Below are 27,623 nucleotides of genomic sequence, written 5' to 3'. Positions count from 1 at the left end.
GTCTTGTAAGTTCTGTGTCTTGCTGTCTTGTTACATCTGTATTTATACCAGTTGATTCAATCCTATCAATCTCTATTACAAAGGTTAGGGCGTTTCTTATCTCCATTCCAGGGAGTAAAGATTATGTAGCTTAAGCATGATTGTTCATAGTTAAAGTGATTAATTACCCACCTGGCACTTAGTTGAGGGGTTTTATTCCCTCCCTAACTTCAGGGGAAAATCCCTACCTGGGGAAACAACCTTTCTCGGAGAGGTGATCTTGGTTAAAACACATAGTGCCAAGAAGGTGAGCAAACATATTAAGAACAGTATGCCATATATGCCAGGTCCCTTGAAACAGCAAGCATGGACCGGCTCCCAGCAAGGGAGATATTAGCTAGGATGGTCACTGGTTGGAATCAGCAGGTACAGTAAGAGAACAGGAGAGAGAAATGGGGCTGAAAAATGAAAGGTTAACTGAAGGTCCACATACGGGACAAACTTACCTCTCATCCCCCTTTTCTGGACAATTACAATTAGAAGATAAACAGAAAGAGACCAAAAAAGTGTCTCCATTCGGGTGACAAGGAGTGATGGGGTGGGGACTGCCACTTTCATTACAAGCTCTTCTTTATTATTTAATGTGTTACTATGAGATGTACTGCCTTGATAAATATCTAAAAGCATGGCTCTGGTGTTAGTCTTCCCAGTTAAAAAATGTGGTTCAAGTGGTTCAGATGCACGCTGCCCTCCCTTTCTTCCTAATATCCCTTATGGGCCTCAGTGAGAGGGGTGGACACAGCAAGCTTTGGGAGCACTGAAGAAGGCTCTCTATTATATAGCCCAGATGACCAAGAAAGCCATCTCTTTCCAAATCATCAGCTGCAAGAAGTTCCTATTCCTGCCTCCAACATTATAATCTCTTTGAACATTGTCTGGGATCAGAATTCGTGTTCCTTTGCTCCCCCTGTGGCTGTGAAGCATGAAAGTTAAGAGCTTGCTGGCTCTAGGATCAGACACCTGGACTCTACCACTTACCAGCTGTGTGACCTAAGGGAAGTTATTTATCTCTGGACCTCAATTGTTTGGTGCATATAAATGAGGACTGTGAAGAATTCATAAGGAAATGCATGTGAAATATTTACACAGCATATAATAAGGGAGCAAGAAATGTAGCTATTGCTATTATTTTAAAGTCCTATATAATAAAAGGCTAATATGCAAATCGACCGAACAGGGAACAACTGGTTGCTATGATGCGCACTGACCACCAGGGGGCAGACGCTCAACGCAGGAGCTGCCCCCTGGTGGTCAGTGCGCTCCCACATGGGGAGCGCCACTCAGCCAGAAGTTGGGCTCACAGCTGGCTGGCTGGCTGGCGAGCGCAGCGGCGGTGGCAGGGGCCTTTCCCGCCTCTGTGGCAGTGCTAAGGACCTCTCGGGGGATGTCCGCCTGCCAGCTTAGGCCTGCTCCCCGCTAAGCTGGCAGGCAGACATCCCCCAAGGGGTCCCAGACTGCAAAAGGGTGCAGGCCGGGCTGAGGGACCCCCCACACCGCCAGTGCACAAATGTCGTGCACCAGGCCTCTAGTTATAATTATAATGAACACAATAAGGCAGGGGTCCTCGAACTTTTTAAAAAGGGGGCCAGTTCACTGTCCCTCAGACCATTGGAGGGCCAGACTATAGTTTCAAAAAACTATGAACAAATTCCTATGCACACTGCACATATCTTATTTTGAAGTAAAAAAACAAAACGGGAACAAATACAATATTTGTATTTGCATGTGGCCCGCGGGCCATAGTTTGAGGACCCCTGCAATAAGGGATAAGTATATAGTGTTACTTGAAGGGACCCTAACCTAATCTGGGGAAGAGGAAAAACTTTCCAGGGAAGCACTGTTTAAACTCTCTCATCCTAAATCTAGACCGTGAGTCCTGCATATGCATGGGGAGGATACACACAGAGGAACTGGCAAAGAACCCAACCAGTAGCAGCACGGACAAGGACCACAACCAAGAGGAGGAATCGTGGGCCTGCCTTAACCAGTTCATCAGTTGGGGGGCACAGAGAGAGGAGTATGGTTACCACAAGAATGGTGATCTAGGGAAGTTCAGTGAGCCACGACTCCTGTGCAGAGGAGGACATACAAAGATAAGGAGAAGGCAATGGAAGTATGTGCGTGTGTGTTGGGGAGCGGGGGATGATTTCTCCCATTCACAGTGGACTATGACAAGAGAGGAGGAAAAAGTGTTTCTCCAATGTTCAAGGTTTTTAAAATTAAGGTTTGTCACTCCAACATATATTGGGCACCATACAGTTTCAAAAACGAAAAGCACTTGGCTGGGAGCTCTATACACTGCAAACATACCCCAAACTCTCTTCATCTGTAAGAGCTGATAATCCGATGGGGCAAGAGCAAGAACAGACTCTGAGTTGGAAAGATGTTTGTTATTCTTACTGCAGTGCACTGAGTTGAAAGGTCAGCAATAGAGATAAATAGCACATAAAGGCCAACTTAAATGCTATAAATGAGGCACAAAGGAACGGAAGGAAAAGCTAGTGCAGCTTAAGCAATTTAGAAAAAGTGTATTGACCAATGAAGTGAAGATCCAAGTAAAAAATTAACAGGTCTGTTAGCTAAGTCCCTGGCTACCAGTTTTTATTCTGTTATTTGAATATTATATCTTAGCCCCCACTCCACCCCCCAAATTTCCAGTATCATTTTCTTATAACATGTACTGAGGGATGACACTTCTTGGATCATCCTTTCAAAATACCATGTTGTATATAAAGCTATCAACACAGAAAGTGTTTTGAAACTGTTTAAAAATATGAATTCATATACATAAGTATTTTTAGAGAAACAAATATTAGAATGTAGTCTAAATTAAACAATGATAAAATTTTCCTTAAAATTCACAGGTAAAAATATTAAGTTTCTTGAAAAACAACTTTCAATTCAATCATAAAACAAGATTTTAAAGTTTTAAAACAAAAAATATATTGTGGTACTTCTACATAAGATTGTACTTAGGATTTAATTGACCCTATAACTTGATCCCTAGTATTTGAAATAAGTATTTTGAAAACAATTGATACAATTACTTACATTCATAAAAAACCAAACTACCACTTAAACTGACTATTACTAGTATATAATCAAAAACTTCCCTGTTATTTAAACACACACTGTTTACATTTCAAATGGGACAACACAGAAAGGAACCAATGGTTCTCAAAGTCTGGTCCTTATATCAGCAGCACTAACATCACCTAGAAACTTGTTAAAAATTCACACTCTCAGGTTACATCCAACACCTACCAGATTAGATATTCTAGAGTAAAGTCCAACAACCTGTGGTAACAAGCCTTCCAGGGGGATTTTGACTCTAAGATTTAAGAGTCACTGGCTTAGATCATCATTAAAAAAATAAAGAAAGAAAGAAAGAAAGAAAGAAAGAGAGAGAGAGAGAGAGAGAGAGAGAGAGAGAGAGAGAGAGAGAGAGAGAAGCGAAAGAAAGAAAGAAAGAAAGAAAGGAAGAAAGAAAGAGAGAGAGAGAGAGAGAGAGAGAGAGAGAGAGAGAGAGAGAAAGAGAGAGAGAGAGAGAGAGAGAGAGAGAGAGAGAGAGAGAAAGAAAGAAAGAAAGAAAGAAAGAAAGAAAGAAAGAAAGAAAGAAAGAAAGAAAGAAAGAAAGAAAGAAAGAAAGAAAGAGAGAAAGAAAGAAAGAAAAGAAAAGAAAGAAAGAAAAAGAAAGCACGGTCTTCTTGATAGGCTTTTATCTCTTGGTTTTCAAGATCTCCTCTTTACTTTCTAACTTGTCTCCTGCCTCTACCATGCATTCCCAACCTCCTTCATGGGCTTCTGCCCGATGAGTTTATCCCCTATCAAGATAAACTCATCTATTACCAGAGTTTAACTCAGTTTATACCAAACATGTATCCTGACCATGTTTATTCCCCTGATCTCCAAATCTATCTATCCATACTGGTATGTCTATAGACTATTTCTATGTAAATGTCCCACAAGTATCTCCTGATGTCCAAAACCGAACATATCATCAGCTCCCAAACTTGGTCTCCCTCTCATCTTTCCTATTTTAGTTGATAGGATAACTGGCCATACAAATCTAAAATTTAAGAATGATCTGTCATCACAAATTCTCCAATCCTGCCCCAAATCTCTCAAATCTGTCTCTACTGCTCCATTACAATGGCCATTGCTTTAAGCAGACTGAAGTCCTCAACATCTCTCGCCTGGGAGATTTCAACAGCTTCCCAACTAGCCTTTGACCTTCCCCAGGTTCTCCTTTATTTACACTGTGGCCAGAGTGAAAAGGAAGAAGAAGGAAGAAGAAGGAAGAGGAAGGAGGAAGGAAAAAGGAAGAAGGAAGAAGGAAGAAGAAATAATCTGCTTGTGTTTCACCCGTTTAAAGCCCTTAATAAGTTCAGGTCCAGAGAACAGTACATAAGCTTAATGGGACATTATATAATGCAATCAGAAATCCAGTTCCTGTCTACCTTTCTTGCCACATCTCCCCTGCTTCTGTCCCCCACTTCCCATCATCTTCTCATATGCGGAAAACTAACCTGTATTATGTGACTACACCATGTGCTGCACATGTTATTCTTTTCACTTTGTCTAGAATGCCTTTAACAGGCAATAGAATCTATTCATCTTTCAAAGCCAGGCAGTGTGTGAGCTGTCCAGTGAGTTGGCCCTTTTATTTTGTATGTTATTTCCCATGTTGGGCTCTTTACACAGAATATGTCCTGTGCAGACTATATTCCCAACAGCCAGCAGAGTGCCTGAAACAAAGTAGTAGCTCAAAAGAAAATCTATTGGATTGAAAATGAGTGAATCAATACACATGGCAGAAAAAGACTAATTTCCTTAATATAGACATTAAACCATAAAAATATCTTTATTTAAAAATGGGCAATTAATATGAATAAGTAGTTCATAAAGAGAAATATCTTTTTAAGCATATTAAAAGATGATTAAACTCACTCAAATTAAATACATTTTGAATGAGATGTCATTTTTCCCATCAGACTGGCAAGCACCTGAAGTTGGATGACACACAGTACTGCTGAGAGACTGAGAGAAGATACTCTCCTATACTGTTGGATAAACTAACAGAACCTCTGCAGTAAGTTCTTTAGTAACTTCCTTGGTAAATTGAAAATGTGCATCAAAACTGAAAATGTATAAACTCTATGATCTAGCATGAGGAAACATTTGTAGGAATTTGTCCTACAGCTGTATCTGAACAGACAAAGATATTTCAAGGATATTTTCTGTGATGAGCATTGTTTGTAGCATCAAATGACTTGAAACAAATGTTAAAAAATAAAGGTCTTATCAATGGTACATCTATACAATAGGATCATAAAAAAGAATGGGCTCTATGCATACTAAGACATGCAATATCTTAAGATATTTTAACTGTAACCTTAAGAGAGTTGAAGTTCAAAAAGCCAGATGAAGAACACTATATATAGTGTGATCCAATTTTTGAAACAACAACAAAAGGAAAGGTGACTCGCATATTAAATAGACTTGTAAATGCATATTAATATTCCCCAAGGAAAACTGGAGGAACTGAGTGGTGCTCTCTGAGGAAGAAGACATGGGGGTCAGGGACTCTTTGTATCCTGAATTTTTAAATATTTTCATGCGTTACCGTGAGAAAATAACTAAAACTAATGCCCCACCTAAACGGCTATGCTAATGAAGGTGATGGATCTCTTCCCTCCTCTTTCTGTGTCCTCTCCGCCATACACACACTTCGGCCACACTATGCCTCAAAATTCCGCAGATGTACACATTCTGGTTAAATCCTGGTGCGTGTGCTGGTGTGCATTTTTCCCAGCTGCTAAAGTAATAATTTTGTTGTAAGGTATGTAGTTTTTACAAGCATGGATTTTGGCAACCTATCTCCTGCCACTCAGTCCTATTGTCCCCGGTCCGGTGAGAGCTGCCTCCAGGACACAGACCTTGAATACCACGGCTATTTCAGAGATGCCAGATTCCCTAAAATTGCTCAGCTTCTGTCAGCAAGAAACTGTCAGGCTTTTGGAATTGTCCTCGGTACTTGGGAAACACTCCCTGAGCTTTTCTAACAGAATTAGGTACCACCTGGGGCTGGGAAGCCCCGTTAACACTCTTTTGTTTAATCTCTCTTAATTATCTGCCAAATAAATACTCATTGAAAAGGACCTTTCGAATATGCCTTTAATGTTCAAAATGTGTCTCCCAACTGTAATTAGTTCTCTCATCTTCCCAGCACCAAAAATTAATCTATCTTATTTACACAACTGTACTTCTGACTTTGTAAAGAGATATTACCTTTGCCAGTTTATAATCTTTAAGCACCTTGTGCAATAACTACAGGGGGTAGAATAGTGCATTTACTAGTCAGAGACCCCTTAGTGAGTGATTCCCTTAAAATTCTGTTTTATGAATATGTACAAGCTGAGATAAAGACATCCCAGGGACAGAGAAAATGGCAGACATAAAAATCTACTAGGGAAATAATGGCAGCACCTAGTGGCAGCCCTAAATGGGAAGAAATGAAAGTTAAATGACCATACAAGGCATTTTCTAATTGCAACTCCAGTAAAAGTTCTGGTGGTGGAGAAGGCTGGAATTGCAATGGTCAGGTTCTCAGTTCACGAGTCAAGTTTTATTCAGGATTGCTCTGCTCTCCAGGGCTGACATACCAAAGGCACAGAGGAACACAGTTTTTCTGTTTCTATAAATCCACTGTCAGAAAACAGTGTCCACTATGTTGATCAGCAATCCTTACATAAGAACTGGTCATTACTGCCTTTTAAATTTAATCCCCGCAGCACATTTCTATCATCACGTTACCCTTTTCTTAGATAACGAGAATAGCAGAATGTGCTCCTTCTTCATTTCCGTACACCTACCAAGAACTGAGGATTTGCAGTTGTTGTTTGCATTTCACTAAGTGAAACATGATTTTTCCCCTCCTCAATTTTGTTTTAGACTTATATTTTATTTGACTCTACTGAATACGTCTTTTATAGTAAAAAACGTGACGCCCCATAGTCATTTTGAACTAGGAAAGTTAAAAAAAATATATATATAAACAACCACTTAAATGCATTTGATTATATTATTTCCCCCATAACATGGTTCAGCTCTTGCTCTTCTCTCCATTTCAGATTGGTGTTATTCTCTTAGCCCACATCTCAGAACGTAGACACACAAGGAGCAGAACTAAGATGTTTAGGAGCCAACTTAAACCTTCTGGTTGAAATCCACGGGTGTTAGGATGGTTAGTTACTTCAACATAACTAAGCAAAAGCTGCCTTAATTAAACTGCATCTCAAGCCGCGTGTTCAGACACTGAGAACTAGTGAGTCCAGGAGGCTCAGGAGGATGACAAGAATTTTGGAATATCTGTATCAGCACGGACCATGTAAGGGAATCGAGCACATTGATCCTGAAGAATGGACTGGAGAGGAGGGCATAAAAAAAGGAAAGAACAGTATAACTACCACCACACATATGAAAAGTGACCACATGGAAAAGTAGGAGAAAAAATATAGACTTACGCTTTTTGCTTTTAGAGACAGCATTAAGAAAACAAAATTACAGAGAGAGATATTTTGGTTTTATCCTAAGGAAGAGATTTCAATGAATTAAACCAGGAGTAGAATGAGTAGTCTTGCAAAATGATAGGTTTCCAGTTACTGTGAGACATAAAACCAAGGCTAGATGGCCACTACATATTAGAGGCATTATAGAAAGAAATCCTTATTTTATGGGAATTCATAATAGACAACCTCTCAGAACCCTTCCAATTCTGATTCCATATATCCTAGAGAGTACCTCATGACTCTATATTTGGTTAGCTCTCTTTGATAAAGAAGAAAAGCTAATTTCCCTGGCAATAATCATCCATAAAACAGCTTTTTAGAATCTGTCATTTTTCTTTGTCATGAAAATATATACCTTTTCTTTTCCTCTCAATTCATTATTACTTTTCCCCTATTTTCCCTAAAGGAAGTGGGACTTCTAAAAACCATTCTGTCTACTTGATCCTACTCATTAATGAAATGTAGAAATTATCTTCAAGAACACAGACCATTTTAGCAGTGCTAAGTATAATCAAACTAGGCAATAGGAAGTTTTCAACTCCATAAAAGGAATACAATGAATTTTATAGAAAACCACTAAAATTCCTCACTAGTATAGATGACTTAATTTTAGAAGACATCTCTATAACTTATTTGTCAAAAGTGCAGACCAATTTGTGAAATTTGAAGACTGAAATAGCATATAAAATGTTTAAATACTGACATTGAAAAAATTCACATCATCTTCAAAACCAAGTATTTTAAATATAGCATTTCTTTATACACAATTATCAATAAAGGTCTTATCTGTAATCAGGACTATACTTCCTATGGTGAGAATATTTAGCTTATACAACACTGTGTCTGAAAATGCCCGAGAATCACATTTCACTCTGCCTATCTGACTGGAAGATGGTGAAGATCAATGGAACAATTAAGTAAAAAATATTGTATCAATGTAAAACTGGAACTATCATCCTCCTATATGTACCTCTACCTCACATAGAGAATTTTTCATTACATTTCAATTAATTGAGGTATTTTAGAAAATGTGGAGACACAAATACTAAATAGCTAACTGAAACAAGAAAAACTAACAATAATATTAATTTACACTATTGGGAACAATTAAGAAAACATTGACATATGATCATCATAAATCCTTCACTGCAGTGGACACGAAAATATGCATAGCCCATGGACACAGACAGTGTGGTAAAGGCCTGGGGTGGGGCAGGGACTGGGTGGAGAGGAACAGAGGGTGAAAATGGGAGACATCTGTAATACTGTCAACAATATAAAATAAATACGTAAACAATTCAAACTTTTAAAAAGGCAAGTAAAAATCATTTGGTAACAAAAGCAGACTAATGTAACTGCTATAATAATTTTCTTTAAAAAGTGTTGCTACTTACCAACAAGTCTTATTACATTCAGTGTTGTATTCGTTAAGATGGGTGCATTTACTTTATTTAGACTATAATCTGATTTCTTCCTGCTCTTGAGGGTTTCTCGAGAAATGCTTAATATAGAGAAACAAAAGAGTTGCAATTAGGGTTGTCAAGTGGTAAGTCAGTAAGTTATCCAGCTTAGGATCTATCCTTTATTCACTAACTAGTTATTGAAAATCTTACCATGTATCAGGTGGGAATAAACTTGTAGAGATTATTAACTTCCTCCTTACAGAACTTAAAGTCCAGAGGGGAAAATAAATTAGTAAGCAAAATAATAAAGTACTATAATGTACTTCTTTGATTCTAAGACATTAATTACCAACCACATAGAAGCTATGTCTCTTTTAAAAGGAGATGTTCTAGGGAAATTACACATCCAAATGTACCTAGCATCCTGATTTCAGATATGTAAATATGAAAAAAATACCCTCCTTACAATCTGAAGTAAGTATAAGATATGATAGTCGAGTCTGGGGTTGGGAGGTGGAGTCTAGATTTAAAGTAGAAGTCATATGGCAAGTACAAAAAAAAGGGGGGATAACATGTACTAAGGCAGTGATGGTGAACCTTTTGAGCTCAGCATGTCAGCATTTTGAAAAACCCGAACTTAACTCTGGTGCCATGTCACATACAGAAATTTTTTGATATTTGCAACCATAGTAAAACAAAGACTTATATTTTTGACATTTATTTTACATATTTAAATGCCATTTAACAAAGAAAAATCAACCAAAAAATGAGTTCGCGTATCACCTCTGACACACGTGTCATAAGTTCGCCATCACTGTACTAAGGTCAAAGGTAAGAGAGACCAGAGCATGCTCAGAGAAGTACACAGATTTCACAAGACTAGCATCCTATCTAACAAAGAGGGAATATGCTAATTGACCTTCACACCATCACAAAGATGGCAGCACCCACAGCCAATAAGAAAATATGCTAATTGACTGCTCCACCCTCAAAAATGGCAGCACCCACAGCCACAAGATGGCTGGCAGGGGAGGGCAGTTATGGGCGATCAGGCCATCAGGGGGACCAGGCCTGCAGGAGAGGGCAGTTTGGGGTGACCGGGCCAGCAGGGGAGGGCAGTTAGGGGTGATCAGGCTGGCAGGGGAGGGTAGTTAGGGGTGACCGGGCCTGCAGGGGAAGGCAGTTAGGAGGGACCAGGCCAGCAGGGAGGGCAGTTAGGGGCGATCAGGCCGGCAGGGGAGTCATTAGGGGGTGACCAGGCCGGCAGCCAGAAGCGGTTAGGGGCAATCAGGCAGCAGACGCGCAGCTGGGAGCCAACAGTCCTGGATTGTGAGAGGGATGTCCTACTGCCAGTTTAGGCCTGATCCCACAGGGAGTCAGATATCCCCCAAGGGGTCCCAGATTGGAGAGGGTTCAGGCTGGGCTGAGGGACACCGCCCTCCCCCCCATGCACAAATTTCATGCACCGGGCCTCTAGTAGAAAATAAGTGGGCAGACGAAGTGACAAGAAAGGAGTTACATAATGGCCAGATCACCAAAAGCAATAAAGCCTAGTAAGTATGAACCTTATGTTGCATGCAGAGGGTGAGCCATTAAAATTTTAACCAGGTAAAGGACATGATAAAATTTGTATATAAGAAAAAAAAATCTAAATTTGTATCCAAGAATGGATTAGAAAGGTGGCAAGATTGGAGACTGGGAGCCAAGATAAGGGGACTGCTTCAATAATCTGGCACAGAGGTGATTTCTGCATGAACTAGGAGGCACAGTGAAACACAACGAATTCTGATAAATTTAAGAGACACTTAGTAGTTGGAATTGATAGTAACTGTTAACTGACTGACTGCAGTTAGTAGTTCACATTATTTATACTTCTCAGGCATAAGTTAGGATAGTGTAGGAGGCTGCATAACCCTACCAAAAATGCAAGTATATACACATATACTGGCAGACACTATCTATCTTACTTGTTCATTTCAATTTAATTAGAGCTTTCCTTCTGGATACAATATACCCCAAACATGCAACAGAATAGTTCATATGCAACATGCATTCAGTTCATAATAGATCATAAATGTAGATTATTTAAATATTACACATATGTGAAAACCAATGGAAACAAATTTTCCCAATTAAAATATTCACAACTACATGACTTGCTCACTTTTGAGGAGAGATATTTCAAATCAACTAAATATAACCAGGTACTCTGGGGGTAAAATGTAGAGAAGGGTATACTTAAACCTGTCATTTAAAATAAAGTATATATGTGGTTATTAAATGCTTGATGGTCATGAAATTAATTCACTTACATATCAGAATTAGGCCCACTTAATTGGGAGAAAGTGACAAAAAATATTATTTAATTCTTCAAGTTTTTAAAGAGGACAATTTATCATAAAGCAAAATTTAAGTACAAAAAGGGAGGCTAACAGAAGACTCAAACAGTGAACATAAATGACATGGAAAGATAGATGGAGACTTTTTATATTTAATAGACTGAGGCAGAAACTCCACAGACCAAAACAAGAAAAAGACTACTTTTCTCCCGGAGGTTTTCTGATCTGTGTGAAGCATAAATTGCCTCCAAAGGCAGCATTGATCGTATAAATCGAAGGTTTGTTTTTTTTCTGCAAATACCATTGATCTCTAAATTAAGAGCTTGTTGATTATGTCCAATATTAAAGAAAAAAAACTACATTTTTAGCCTTTTGAAAATCATTTTAAAAACATATTAACTTCTGTGACATATTATAATCAACATAAATTTTCAATTTTTGTTTTTTCTTACCCTTTAAAGGAAATCCTATGTGTTGAATGTGCAACATAAAATGCAAAATACCATTCAACCTGAGAGCAACTGTACCTTTTCACAGGAGCGTCGCCTGTCTGCTCATCCACATAATCGCGTTTTAGTTCCTCCGGAACATCACTGTCACTGTCATACTCCTGATACGCGCTTTTTTCCTGTTCATCAGATTCATACTGAAGAAAACACAGAATATTCAAAAATGAGAATGAAAAGCCAACCTTCATTGGAGTGTTTTAACACAATAAAAGTATCCAAATTTATAAGAAGTAGTTATAGAATAAAGTTCTTAATAACTTAGCTTCATTTTACCATCAAAAATAATTCTACTTTCTTCTTCATCATCCTACCTTAACCAGCTCAAAAAATAAATAAAATTCAAACATTTTACCTACTAAAGCTTGTAAATATGAAAAAAATCAAGTATGTACATAAAGAAAATAAACATCCTGCTAGGCCTTTGGAGAAAACAAAATGTTCACGTGATTTTTAAAAGTAATCTCTTCTTCCAAGTGGTTTCATCACAAGTTCTAACTTGCTAACTCATTGTAAAGAGGTTGAGTATACTTTCTGGCACACTGGACATGTTAATGCAGCTTAATAAACACGCACAACACACATGCTAATGTTCTATCTCATTATGATGAATGATTTACTTCCAAAGGCAACTTTAAAAATTAGGCTTAGCAACTAGGGAATACTGAGACGAAGAACAAAAATGGTGGATTTTTTAAAGAAAGGTACTCTCCTAACAGTTTCCCATCTTTATGGCACTATTGCCCTGTGCCAGCATAGGAGAGGAGTAGAGTCCATGCACAGCAAAGGAAGCAATGGTATCATCCTCCTCCTCCTCCTCCTCCTCCTCCTCCTCCTCCTCATCCTCATCCTCATCATCAAATATTGTGAGTAATATGAATAAATAATGGCTAACATTTATTAAGTTTTAACCAAATACTCTGCCAAGTGCTTTCATGAATTATCGCATTGAATTTTCAAAACAATTCTATTAAAAGGTTTCTCCCTATTTGCCAGTTCAGGAGATCAGTATAATGAGGACATAAGAAGAAGTTAACTTAATTCACCAATTGTTTTCTGAGTCTCTAAAGCATTATGACAGGCCATGTTAAGAGTGAATCCTGACTCTCAAGGACTTAACGCTATACCTCAAAGATTAGATCAATATTAATAACTATAGACGAGCATGACAGGTACACTCCACTACTTGTACATGAGTAGTCCTGATGACATTCAGGAAGGTGTTCTACACAAACTCTCCTGGTTATAACGACAGGGCTTCATGATTCCACGGTAAAACAGATCCTCAGTTTCAAGGATTCTATATTTGCAAATTTTCCTACTCATTAAAATTTATTTGTAATCCCAACAATAATTCTTCATGATACTTTCATGGTCATTCATGGATATTGTCAGAGTGGAGAAATTTGGGGGTTACTCAACATATACATTCCCAACTGAGGGCAAACAAAGTGTCACTCTTTCTTCTTGCATTAGCTCTCCTGCTGTAAACAAGTGTCCTTTTCATAGTCTAATTAGTGCCACATTTTTAAAAAGTTTTGCACTTTTTTCTGATGATTCTACTGCTTAGAATGGTCCCCCGCATAATACTAAATAAGTGTTACCTAGTGTTCCTAAGTGCAAGAGAACTGTAGTGTGCCTTACTGCAAAAACACTTGTGTTAGATAAACTTCATTCAGGCATGAGTTACAGTGCTGTTGGCCATGAGTTCAATGTTAATGAATTAACAGCATATATTAAATTAGGTGTCTTTAAGCAAAAACACACATAAACAACAATACATAAAATGATCAGTTAATGAAAATGTTATGACTAGAGGCTCACAGGTACCTAATCCCATATTTCCCATAGGAGCAGTGGTTCTGTATTTGCTAATTCAGGGTTCATGGTGACTCTAAAAAACACAAGTGCCACAAACAATGAGAATCAAATGCCATGTGAGATTTAAATTGAAAAAAATTAGCAATACAAAGGGATATTATTTCAAAAATATTGGCGTGACTTTTAAATCCTTTCAGTTTAGTCTACTTTACCAAGGCAAATTTACACAAAAAATCAATAAATTGTCATTTTAAATGTGAGTTACTATAAAATAACTTCTACTTCATGATAAAAAGTGATAATGGTACACTTTGATGGCAATATTTTTTTTAAAATTACATCTTCACTAAACACCAAAGGAAATGCCAAAACTAAAATATGCATAACTCAACAAATTTTTATCAAATTTGAAGAGTTTTCAATTTCAGCTTCATCAAACCTAAAATAAAAGTCATACTGTTACCCTAACCGGTTTGGCTCAGTAGATAGAGCGTCGGCCTGTGGACTAAAAGGTCCCAGATTCAATTCTGGTCAAGGGCATGTGCCTTGGTTGCGGGCACATCCCCAGTGGGAGGTGTGCAGGAGGAGGCTGATCGATGTTTCTCTCTCATCCATGTTTCTAACTCTTTATCCCTCTCCCTTCCTCCCTGTAAAAAATCAGTAAAATATATTAAAAAAAAAAAGTCATACTGTTTTCCTCTGGAAATTATGAATATCAGAAGGACCCATCTAAATGAAACATTGTGAAAACATCCTGTAGGTTACTATGAAGTAAGAATTCCCCCATTGTAATTATGGAGAAACTGAGAGTGAAGGGCCACAGAGCTGGTAGAAAGTTTGCCTTCAAACACTTTCCATAATCTCACACTACCTCTACTCTATATTGTTTTTTTGAGCTGCTCAAAGTGTTATTAAAACATCATACTTCCAAACCCAAAAACAATCCTGCCAGGTAAGACATTATCCTCTATCAGGAAAAGGACATAGAACAAAATGACACTCTTAGTTGCCCAAGAGTGGAGTTGAGAAAAAAGTACAGAAGATCTATTTCCTCATGCATCCATGTGTCCAACAAATCAGATAAATCCTATATAATAAAATCCTAATATGCTAAGTGTCTGGTCATCCGTTGAACCAATCAAAGCATAATATGCTAATGAATGCTAAGGCTGCTCAACTGCTTGCTATGACAAGCACTGACCACCAGGGTGCAGACGCCCCGAATGGTAGGTTAGCTTGCTGCTGGGGTCTGGCCGATCGGGACTGAGTGAGATGGGCCAGACATGCCTGGAGCCCTCCTGCATCTCTCCTGGTCCCTATCGTTCACGGGTGGGGTCCCTCAGCCTGGCCTGCAATCCGGTACCCCTTGGGGGATGTTGGAGAGCTGGTTTCAGCCTGATCCCGCAGGCCAGGCTGAGGGACCCCACTGGTACATGAATTCGTGCACCGGGCCTCTAGTGTGCAATAAAGAACCTATACTCCTACTCCACTAATAATCTGGTAGGAACATAAAGTAGTCTAATAAGAACACAAAGTAAACACATAGGCAAATGTTATCATTCAAAAGGACAAGGTCAAGAAAGCATACTGTAAAACCATTACCTGTACAAGTAGTATCACAGGAACAGAAGTAGTATATAGATAGGTAGGGATATGGGTGGTGAATGGGTAAGTAAATCTAGCCAATTACCTTGTTTAATGGGTAGAATACTCTTCAAAAAGAAAACCTCACTTAATGTTCCCCAATATGTTTTAAAAACACCACCTACCCCGTTAGAAGCCAGGACATCTTCTGTTTCTTCATCATTGTGGTTTGCATGGATTTCAAATGGATTCCCAACACTACAGTACTGCTCAAACAAGGTCTCTGTTTTTGAAGATGTTGAAGCTGGCTGCTTACTAGGTGAAACTGATGGGGAACGAGACTGTTCCATGAATTTAAATTCCTAGACATTAGAAAAGGAGCCATATATCTTTTAGAAACAATAAAATTCAAAAACATAAACATTCCATCATTGTAAATGTAGAGTTGGGGGAGGAGGGAATTAATTCTGATTCTTTAGATTGTTCTCTTTTAAATCCTACAAGTTGTCTCAAAGCACAAACTCAGAATTACATTAGTCAACGGTTTTCCTAAAGACAAATTCAGTTGCTAGTATCACTTACAACAGTGTTATCTGCATTAAGCTACTTTTGGCTTACTTTATGTAACTGCACAGGAAATTTTAAAAAATAATTTAAATTTGAATGATAACTCTAAAAATTTTAACATAGCAGCAAAAGCATTAATAGGATATGGTTTTAATCAATAGTTTTTGTTAAAATTAATTATTAAGTTAAACACCTTGCATACTTATTGTACCATTTAAGATGCTCTATACAAAGTCATCAAAAACAAAGCATGTAGATATATCTTTGTTATAATGTTGTCTATAAACTTCCTTTTTTTAAAAATTAAATTAAATTTAAATTAACTTTATTTTTTCAACACCATTTATCCCTTCATGCCCTCTTCCATCTCCATACCATCCCCGTCTATAAATTTTCATTTATCTTTCTTCATATGCCAAAAAGCAGATAGCACAAACACACATGTGAGGTCATCAGATGATAAATCTTATGGTCCTAGCTTGCCATTAGCCCATTCCATTCCATTAACTTCCTATATAATGTTGGGAATGTCACCTGGCTTCTGTGTGCCTCAATTTTCCCATCTATACAATAAGAGGGTTACCTAGAATGAGAGAATCACAAATGCTAAAGAGTTGTAGCTCCCAGTCTAAATCATGCATTTTCCAGATAAGGAAACTGAGACAGTCTGGAGAGATCCAGTGCAAAGTTGAAAATCATGCAGCTAATCAGAGGAAGATATTGCATAATCCTAAAGTTCCTCTGAATTGCAAAACTATTGGTTTGATTATTTTTAATAAAAGTGTACTATATATTTTTCTTTTACCTTTTAATTTTTAGTATTAATCCTAAATTTAAATTTTTTCATATTCAATGATAATCTTCTAAAAATTACATTGGCTTAAGTTTCAAATGATGTTTATTGTCTTTTAAAATTGCAAATACATATTAAATCAGATTAATTATACTGCTTAAAAATCATGCCATTATTTTTGTAATTCTAAACAAGAAGTGACTATAAATTAAGAGACAATTTAAAAAACCACACAAGTCTATAAGAATCCCTGTTTCAAGATAACCACGTTTTTTTGTGGTTAGAACACTTAACATGAGACCTATCCTGTTAAAAAAAAATATAAGTGCCCAAAAAGTATTGTTAACTATAGGCGAAATCTTGTAGTTGATCTCTAAAACTTGTTCATCTTGCATAACTGAAACTTCAAGGTAACTAACTACTTAAAGAAGGTAATGCTCACTTAGATGGACATGTTTCAATGTACCTTGTAAAATAAGTTGTCTTATAACTATACCAAGTGTGTGTGTACTGGTTAAACACAAATTCAAACAAAATTATTTAAATAGACATTCTAAAATCAATGTTAAAATTTTAAATAATGTTAAGGAATCAACGTAATATATGAATTCTAAAATAATTTTTAAATTAATGTTAATTTTCTTGTATTTGAAAGCAGTTATTAATCAACATGTTTCAGTTATTTAATATTTCTACATTAGGAAAGCAATATGATAGAACTGGATAACAAGTAAGCTATTATACAACATGAGCATAAAGATTATCCCTATAAAAAAACTGTTAGTACGTATTCTTTACATTTATCCAGAATAAGAAAATTGATTCTAGAAAGCCATTTCTTCCAAAGGCAAAAACTAAATGCACTAGACTTTCTAAATTTATACACAGTATCTTGACATTTGGTATTTGTAGTACAAAATCTATCACAAAAGGAATATTTATCTACAATGTGTTTCAACCAAGGGAAAAATCAGATCACTTAAAGATACTTCCACAGATTACAAATTCTATAAGGATTCCGGGATCAATTAACTAATAAAGAATAGTTAAGAGTGGTTTTTATATTTGCCTCTTTTATTTCTGAGGTATTTCCTCAATAGAGGCAAATTTATGAGTTGCAGCATAAATTAAGAACCTAGTAGTCCTTTGAAGAAATGACAAAAATTCTGTAAATATAAGCATTTTCATTAATGACCATCAAAATATAACTGTTTAAATTTCTGTGAAATTAGGTAAAGTTGATTTTTATGGAATCATAAGAAAAAAATTATTTTAATTGTGACTCTTCTTAAGCAAAAGAGCATTCTTGAAGTCAGTAAACTGAACTTGTAAAAATAGAGTTTGACATCCAAAAAGGATCCCTCTTATAAAAGAGGCTTGCTATTAATCACTTTTATGGAAGAAAAGACACTATTCTTTAATTTATTTTGTACATGCTCTCACATATTTGTGTTGGTTTTTTTTTAAGGATGACTAAATAAAAGACAGATTTATTTGTTTTTAAGAAACACTTACATGAAGTTGCAAAATGCTGAAATTTGACTTAACGGGACAAAGTTCCCAGGTCTCATTCTCTAGAAACATTCTCAGTTCATCAAGCCGTGTTCTTAAAAAACAACAACAACAAAAAAAACTCCCAAAAGTAAGAAGTATACTATACACAAGAATTAAAAAATGAAATAAAATATAAACAATTATAGAAGATCATCATGATCATAATCAACTTTGAGAACCCATTCAGACCAACATAACACATTTATTTTGTTAATGTTATCAACCTTAAAAGAAAAAAACTCTTATACTTACTAAATTATTTACTTAATTTTGAATATTTTTACTATATCACAAAAATAATAATATACAGAAAATGACATTTTTATTAAGGGACTAAACCAAAAGCTACTCACTAAATCATGTACTTAAAATATCCTCAGCTAATCATATATCAGTGCCAAAAAAATAACCCACAAAACACGGGGAAATAATTTACAGAATTCATGAAATCATAAATACTAATAAATGCTTTATACTAAACAGCATAGACCATAATCATGCTGAAGTGATGGTGCCCATACCTCACACCATATATAAAAATTAATTAAAATGGACCAGAGACCTAATGTAAGAACTAAAACTATAAAAATTTACAAGTCTTACAATTCAACAATAAAAAAAAATGCCATTAAAAAATAGGCAAAGGCTCTGAACACCATTTCAACAACAAAGATATACAAATGACAAATAAGTACATAACAAAATGCTAAACATTGTCACTCATTAGGGAAAAGTAAATCCAAAAGACAATGAGATACCACTTCATACCCACAGGATAGCTATAATCAAAGAGACAGACAAGTGTTAGCAAGGTTTTGGAGAAATTAGAATCCTTATACAGTACTTCTGGAAATGTAAAACAGTGTAGCCACTTTGGAAAAGTGTGGCAGTTCCTCAAAATGTTAAACATAGAGTTATCATATGACCCAGCAATTCCACTCTTCATTGGTTTCCAATGGCTGTAACAAATTACCTTAAATTAGGTGACCTAAAACAATAGAAACTTAATCTCTCACAGTTCTGGAGGCCAGAGGTTTGAAATCAAGATGTCAGCAGGGCTACATGATCTCTAGAGTAGGGAAAAATCTATTCCCTTTGCCCCTTCCAGCTTATGGTGGTTGCCACCATTACTTGGTTTATGGCCACAACATTACAATCTGCCTCTGTCTTCACATTACTTTCTCCTGTATGTGTGTATGTCTTTTTGACAATAAGTAAAGTAGAATAATGAAAGGAGACCATTAAAAAAGTCAGTTTTTCCACTGCACGCAGCTTGCAGTCAGTACCAAGAACACGAAAAGGTCTCCAGTTGCCTGCTGGATATAAACCAATTGTTTGGAAATGGACATCTGGAATGCCTTAGTTCTAACAGAGTCAGTACGGCTCCTGGCTACCTCAGAGTTCTCTGTCCTCTTCTATGTATGATTAAAAAGACACTCTTCTTTTGCACAGCAATGTGCAATGTGTACAAGCCAGGCCTTCTATTTTAGCAGGACTTAAGTTTTGACAAAAAAAGAAATTTATAATAAAGGCAGTGTTAGGGTTTCATGTTCCTTTAACACTGTTTTCCTGGGCTTAACCAATTAAAACTTTTATATTTAAACATTCTCCTCATTAAATTTATTTTCTTTCAAAACAAATATTTAAGTTTACAATTAACAGAGAACACTTGTACTTAAACATACTTAATAATTAATATATCAATGGTTTAATGTCTCATAATCTCTCTTCTAAATGGCAAATACAACTGTGATCAGATGTTGACTTCAAACAAAGAGAGAAAGCAGAATTTCAAATCCTGACTCTCCCTGCACCAAATAACAATAAAATCAAAACTGAACTTTAAAAAGTAAAAATCCTATCTAACAATAGACAAACATGGTAATTAACCATACCTTCGCTATGCTTCCCATTGGCTAATCAGGGTGATATGCAAATTAACTGCCAACAAAGATGGCAGTTAATTTGCATACGTAGGCGCAATGCTGGGAGGCGAAAGGGGAAGGACGGAAGAAGCCGCCAGCTGCTGACGGTGATCGGAAACCCAGGCCCCCTGGGGGGCCTCCTTTGCCATACCCCCCAGCCCATGATCAGAGAACCGGGGCCGCCTTTGCCCGGCCCCCTGCCGGTGATCGGAAAAGTACCTGTATTTTTAATAATTTCTTGACATGGTAAAAGAATTTTACATTATGATACAAGGGTGGTGGGGTGAGGAGAAGGAGCAGCAGAACAATCAAACAAAAAGGGAAACAGAAATGCATGGTGGAAGAGATTTGAAGGGTGGGTAGGGGCATTGCCCAACTAAAATGAAATTGGTTTGTTACTGAGTACTATTCATGGGAAGACAGCATCCTGACTCCTTCTCTATACAGCATATTGGGAGTAAAAATGATGAATCCAGGTGGAAATATGATTAGGGATTGGAAGGCAGACAGGGAAAGAATATGTCAGAAATAGACACTGAGAGAGTCACTGGCTGGCTGGCTACAAATACTGACACTCCATTAGTGATAGAATAAAAAAGTGGGGGATATCTCTGGAAGATTCAAGAGATAGGGGGCAACTCTTCTATGGTTTTGACTTGCCCAGCAGATTTCCACATACACACGTGTACATGCCTACGTTTGCATGCACACACATATACACATAACTGACTGCCCTCCCTGGAAGCACAGAAGAAGAAGAAGCCGCCCACCTTTGGTCCAGGCGCCAGCACCTACAGCTGGCTGCAGCCCAGGAGACGGACAAGCCGCCCGCCCGAGGTCCCAGGATGCAGCCACCCAGAGAAGCTGCCAGCCCTGTGGTCCAGGGCGCCAGCGCCTGTGGCCAGGGAAATAGGTTCCCTCTTCTCCTACTACAGTCATTACTTCAATATTCCCCTTCTGATTTCTCTCCTGTGCTGCAACCCAATTCCACTTTTCATCGGAAGGATACGGAACAGAGAGAGCAGTGTTAAAAGCTTACATTTCTAAGCCGGTAAGGTTGGTACTGAAACATATAAATGGAAAACTAGAGTTAAGGTAACAAAGGCTACAAAGGACAGGGCAACGCATGACCTATTATAGCCAGTAATCCATATGGGGACTGAAAACTTTGCAATGATGACAGTTAGTGAAGATATGAATCAACTAAAATAGTTGACAGGGACAATTCTTCCATCTTTGAAAATATCTACATCAAATCTGTTTAAATAGATTTTCATCTGCATGATATAACACATTCTGACAAGACCACCACCACCACCACCAATTTGGTCAGTGTTGTGCCAATAAATGTTTAATAACTGAAGGGTCCCCCCCCCCCCCCCCCCAGTGCACAAATTTTTGTGCACCGGGCTACTAGTACAGAATAAAAAGTAAGACTGAACTCAATTGAAACAATAAAATGTATGTAAGGGACACAGCACAGAGTCCAGCTACTACCAAGATCTAATATACAGAATGCCCCCCAAAAATATATACACACTTTAACAGCTAATAGCTCAATTTTGAAAATGAAATGTATTTTAATAAACACTGCGTATAAATTTTTTGGGGACACACTCTATGTTAGCTCTCTCATTTAATGCTGTTTTAAGTATACAATCACATTGCCATATGAACATTATTTCCCATCTTCCTCCCTTCCCAAAGCCATTCCTAATCACCCTCTGTAAAGTTAGTAGTGATTGTTTTGCAAAGTAATGTAGTAGATAATCTTCACTTTGCAGCTACACTCTGAATATTGTGCCCTCTTCTCTAGAAGCCTTCTTACTTCCAAAAGGCAGATGCTTTAAAGCACCCTCACTGAGTGCTGCCTCTACTGGTTTAACTTTCTTGCTAGCTCACACATATAGTCAGTCAGGCAAAGCACAGTGGCCAAATCTTCTGGTGAACCCTGATGCAATGATCATCTTTCACCCATACAGAAATCAGCTCAATAATTAGCTCAATATTTTGAGACTCTCAAGACAAAGATTATATTAAAACTGACAATGAATAAGTAATGAGATATTTTATAGGAGTTTTGGTAAAAAAAATCCTGAACCATCTAAAAAGAGCTATAAAGCACATACATATTCTTTCAAATTCAAAAGTAATTGTTTTAAACCAATTAATGTTAAAAGTTTAATTAGAAACAGACTAAGTACCCTCAATACCTAAATAAGGCTGTTCATATTTTATTAAAGTTCTTACCTGTGGTAGTTCTTAAAATAATTGACACTTTGCTTTCTAATAGACTCTTGCAAAACTTCAGATTTGCTACCACAAAATTCTTCTCCAACTTGCATCAACCTAGTTGGATAAGAAGATTTATATAAATTTCATCAACATCCTGATTATAGTAAAAAAAAAAAAAAGAAGTCCAGATTGTCTTTTCAAAGGTAACAAATAATGAAATTTGGATGTTTGAAGAAATTCTAAAGATCACAAAAACATTATGGTTTATAAACATCCAAAGGGTAGAAATATTTAAACAGATTCACATACAAACCCAGAAGAAAATAAATTATGAAAGCTCAATTATCTTCATTCCCCTGAAGAAGTTATACATGATAACTCACTGAAATCGTGATTTCTTTGATAATTATGATTTCTTTAATTATCATGGTTGAATGAATCAAAGAATAAGACAAGATCTCAAACACTACCTGCTGATTATATCCAAAACAAATATGAAGTCATCATATTTGAATATAGACAAATCAGTTCCAAGCAAGTAGGTCTTTACTTTTAGCTGAACATCCTGTAAAAAAAAAGAAATGTTTTCAAGTAAATGCACAATATTGAAAATAAGTTTTTCGAACTATTTATTCTATAGTTATACATTAAAATGAGACAGGAATACATACTTAATTGATAAAGAATATATATCTAGACCAGTGATGGCGAACCGGTGACACACGAACTCATTTTTTTGGTTGATTTTTCTTTGTTAAATGGCATTTAAATATATAAAATAAATATCAAAAATATAAATCTTTGTTTTACTATGTTTGCAAATATCAAAAAATTTCTATATGTGACACGGCACCAGAGTTAAGTTAGGGTTTTTCAAAATGCTGACATGCCGAGCTCAAGAGGTTCGCCATCACTGATCTAGACCTTAGGGTGATATCACAGAGACAATCCCATAAACATAAGATATAATAAGATAGTAATGATCATCACTATTTTACATACATCTGCACATGCAAGATAAGAATTATATCCTCATACAGAATATTAAAAATCATCATTATTTATAGGCTAGAAACCCCAAAATAATCTATTCAAAAATTATTAGAATGAATAAGACAACTATTGAAGTGATTATATACAATATATAAAAATTTGATAGTTTTCATGTATACCTGCTATAATAATTTGAAGTGGAGATTCCATTTAAAATAGATATTAAAATATACTTAGAAATAACTTTAATAATAAATATCATACCTATAAGAAAAACTAGCACTCTAGTGAGAAATTTATTTCAATAAATTTGAAATTTATTGAAAAGTCAAGGAATAGGACGGTGACTAAATAATGTTAAGATGTCAATTTGTCCAAATTAATGTAGAGGCTCAATAAAATTCTAATTCAAATCTACATCAAAACTTGTCTTCCAAATATTCTAAAATTCACTGGAAATAATAAACAGGCAATAACTGCTTTTAAAAAAATAAACTTTGAAAAGATGGAGTGAAAGTTATGAGCAATGTTAGAGGACTTGTACTATCTGAATTCCTGTATTAAATATATTAAAAACTTTTTTAAAAGAATGCTAACAATATACAGAGAAATCAATGTAATAGAACAAATAACTCAGAAATAGTGCTAATATGCCCTAACTGGTTTGGCTCAGTGGATAGAGCGTCGGCCTGCGGACTCAACGGTCCCAGGTTCGATTCAGGTCAAGGGCATGTGCCTGGGTTGCGGGCACATCCCCAGTAGGGGGCGTGCAAGAGGCAGCTGATTGATGTTTCTCTCTCATCGATGTTTCTAACTCTCTATTCCTCTCCCTTCCTCTCTGTAAAAAATCAATAAAATATATTTAAAAAAAAAAAAGAAATAGTGCTAATATATACACTAGAGCTTAATAAACAGCAGTAAAATTCACTGTTCTGATTATTTACATTGTTTCAATCATTATGATTAGAACCTTACATATGCATAATTGTTAATCCTAGGACAGCACTGTTGAGCAAGCATATATTATCCTCCTAAGAGGAGAAACTTAAGTGAATGACAAAGCTAAGATTTGAATTCAGGTCTATCTGCCTTCAAAGTCTCCTTTTTTCCCTGTACCCTGCTGCAAAGAATAGTAACAAATAAAGAGGGAAGAAAAAGATTATCCAGCAAGTAGCAAAGGAAAAAACTAACTAGATTGGGTGTCTGAGAGGGAACCGTCCTCTCTTTATATCAAAAGAAATATGAAATGTATTAAATAAATGTTTCGGATGTTTTAGAAGGATTAAAAATTAATACAATAAAGGAAAAATATAATCTGAGTACCTATTAAGTATTCTAGGTATTGGGATATTGCAAATAATCCAAAGTTTAGATAAATATATTTATAATTACCAGATGAATATTTATCTAAGCTTTACAAAGGAAACAACACTTTAAGAATAAATGTAACATAAATCACAAAAAACAGAGGTCAATAGTTGGAACTCTTAAAAATCTTAACTATCTGCATATTGAAACTATAAGTGAAAACAAATAAAGTATATACAAAGGATTACTCATTTCTTGCCTAAGCCAGCAGGTCGTTATCTCCCGAGGGGTCCCAGACTGCGAGAGGGCACAGGCTGGGCTGGAGGACCCCCCCCTTCCCCCCCGCCCCGTGCACAAATTTTTGTGCACGGGGCCTCTAGTCTATATATATAAAAGCCTAAGTGACCAGCTGACTGGCTGACAGTTATGATGTGCACTGACCACAAGGGCACAGACACTCAACACAGGAGCAAAAACCACAGGCATGGACACATGGAACAGACTGATGAATCTCAGAGGGAAGGGGGAAAGGGGGAGGGTGGGAAGAGGTTAACCAAAGATCTTATATGCATACGAGAGCAGCAGTTGCCAACCTTTCGAACCTCATGGACCACCATTGGTCCGCAGACCACCAATTGGCAACTGCTGTACTAGAGGCCCGGATTCATGCACCGGTGGGGTCCCTCAGCCTGGCCTGCTGGGATTGTGCTGAAACCTGCCTGGTGCAGGGATTCATGCACCAGTGGGTCCTTCAGCCTGGCCTATGCAGATTGGGCTGAAACTGGCTCTCTGACATCCCCCCAAGGAGTCCCAGGTTAATCTTCTTATGTTTTTCAATCATTTATCATTATCTCTATAATATATTTATGATGAATGTCTACAAATTGTCACATGACCACTTGTGCTTTACAATTTGGGATTTCAGAAGTTAGAAATGTATTATGATATGTATAGCATATATTATATAACACCCCGTGTGGGGTCTGGATAGTATACCAATATAAAACACATTAATATTCCCACAACATATGAATGTTCACTCTAATGCAGCGGTTCTCAACCTGTGGGTCGCGACCCCTTTGTGGTCGAACGACCCTTTCACAGGGGTCGCCTAAGACCATCCTGCATATCAGATATTTACATTATGATTCATAACAGTAGCAACATTACAGTTATGAAGTAGCAACGAAAATAATTTTATGGTTGGGTCACAACATGAGGAACTGTATTTAAAGGGCCAGAAGGTTGAGAACCACTGCTCTAATGGGATAAATAAATAATATAAAAAGCTTAATGATAATACTGGTCAGGTTCCACCAAAGTAATTCAATTCAGGTCAGATTTTGCCTGCTAAATATGTTTTAAAATTTGTTTTTCAGAGCTTTTGCTTTTTTTCAATTGCATTGAGTCTTGTGACTTCAATTTAAAAAATACTCAATGAATTCCTAAAGTATGCAAAGTCCTGTTCTAGAACTATTTGAGAATTGGGGCTAGTGATGCAAAAGGAACTTCAGAGTGATGGGATATGAAGACATTCTAAAGCTTGAAACCTATAACACAATAACCTATACTCAAAAGCATGATGACTTTTATAAAACTGGCCAAATGTTTAAATAAGAATAGCTTTAGAAACTATATATTAATAGATTTTTCTATATCAGGAATGACATCAGGTTGCCTGACTGAACGGAAACTGGCTATGTTAAATGCCAGGTCAATATCTCAAAGTACAATCAACTACCAGAAAATCTATAAATTCTACAATTTCAAATAAGTATAATTAGAGTCTATTAGGACACTAAATAAAAAAACAACTCATATTTGACTCTGGGAAAATACAGAATTTGAAGCTCTTAGAACTATCATATGAGTATACTTTAAATAATAAATTAAAAATTCAAATAGCATATCCAATGTAAATTTATCAAAAGTTGGAAGAGCACTAAATTATAGCTGCTTTGTGATTCTTGAGAAAATTTATGTTTGAGTTTATATAGAGTGGGGCAAAAGTAGGTCTAAGTTGTTAAAAATAATACAATAATAAATAATAATACTAGAATAAGCTCTATTTTATGCACTCATAACTGTAAGCCTACATTTGCCCCACCCTGTATTTGCCTAAATAATTTTTCAAAAGAAATCCTGCAAAAGATTGTCAAACTAAAAATCAGCCTCATTAGGAAACTAAAAAATATACTTTAAGAGACCAGCTCTACAGTCTTCTAAGCTTCAAAGAAATAAAAATTTTTTAAAAATTATACATTTTTATCTATGAAATAACAAACTTTAACAAATTAACAAATTTAATATCTGATAACAATAACTGAGCTACTAAACTGCAAAAGAAACACTGAAGAAGATATACATTTAGCAATAAACATGTAAGATTCCCTCAAGGCACAAAAATCATTGAATCAGAAAAAAGTTCTTCATTCTATATTAGATTCCAACCCAAGTACATCACCTATTTATTTATCCTTTTAATTTAGTTCAAAATTAAAAGGAAAGAAAACACAAATAAATAAAATAAAAATAAACAGTATCTCAATAAAAAAGCAATTTCTTTAAGAAAACATACATTTGCTAGAACACTAAAAGCAATTATGCAATTAAGGAAAAGAGAAATATTTCTAATGGTGATTTTTAAATTAAAAAACTTTTTCTACTGCCATGTATAATAAAATAGAATTTCCAACTAAATTATAAAAATTAAATTAAATGATTGACTTATTCCAAAGAAAAACTAAATATGATTAAATATGCAATAAATACAATACAGAAAATTTAAGCACTGAATTTCTAAAACAACTTTGACATAAAGATTTCTGTAGCTTTTGTAAAAAAAAAATTTTTTAAACCAAACCTGCCATATTCGTGTAAGTCCATGTTCTAATTTCTTTTTAATGTAGCCACGATCAAAATTAGTTTCTTCAGTGCTCATATTACTCCCTTCTGAAAATAAAAAATGGTATATGTTTTTTTATT

General features: G+C 36.2%; 1 protein-coding gene across 2 annotated transcripts in view; it reads right to left on the bottom strand.

The window, feature by feature from the left end:
* The window catches only part of VPS50 (VPS50 subunit of EARP/GARPII complex), a 120,057-nt gene that overhangs the window by 29,027 nt on the left and 63,407 nt on the right, over nucleotides 1-27,623 (bottom strand). The window contains exons 14-20 of one of the 2 annotated variants that reach the window (XM_059712325.1): nucleotides 27,502-27,590; nucleotides 22,808-22,902; nucleotides 22,353-22,451; nucleotides 18,139-18,229; nucleotides 15,449-15,625; nucleotides 11,880-11,998; nucleotides 9,005-9,111 (exon numbers count right to left, since the gene is read on the bottom strand). In XM_059712325.1, coding sequence (XP_059568308.1) covers nucleotides 9,005-9,111; nucleotides 11,880-11,998; nucleotides 15,449-15,625; nucleotides 18,139-18,229; nucleotides 22,353-22,451; nucleotides 22,808-22,902; nucleotides 27,502-27,590 — 777 coding nt within the window. Of the gene's footprint in view, nucleotides 1-9,004; nucleotides 9,112-11,879; nucleotides 11,999-15,448; nucleotides 15,626-18,138; nucleotides 18,230-22,352; nucleotides 22,452-22,807; nucleotides 22,903-27,501; nucleotides 27,591-27,623 lie in introns of those variants that run through there. The other variant, XR_009454742.1, reaches the window with a different exon arrangement.

This window comes from Myotis daubentonii, chromosome 10 (genome assembly GCF_963259705.1).
Source record: "Myotis daubentonii chromosome 10, mMyoDau2.1, whole genome shotgun sequence".
Classification (NCBI taxonomy): Eukaryota; Metazoa; Chordata; class Mammalia; order Chiroptera; family Vespertilionidae; genus Myotis; species Myotis daubentonii.
Note: the sequence above shows the minus strand (reverse complement) of the source record. Positions and strands in the feature narration are given on the sequence as shown.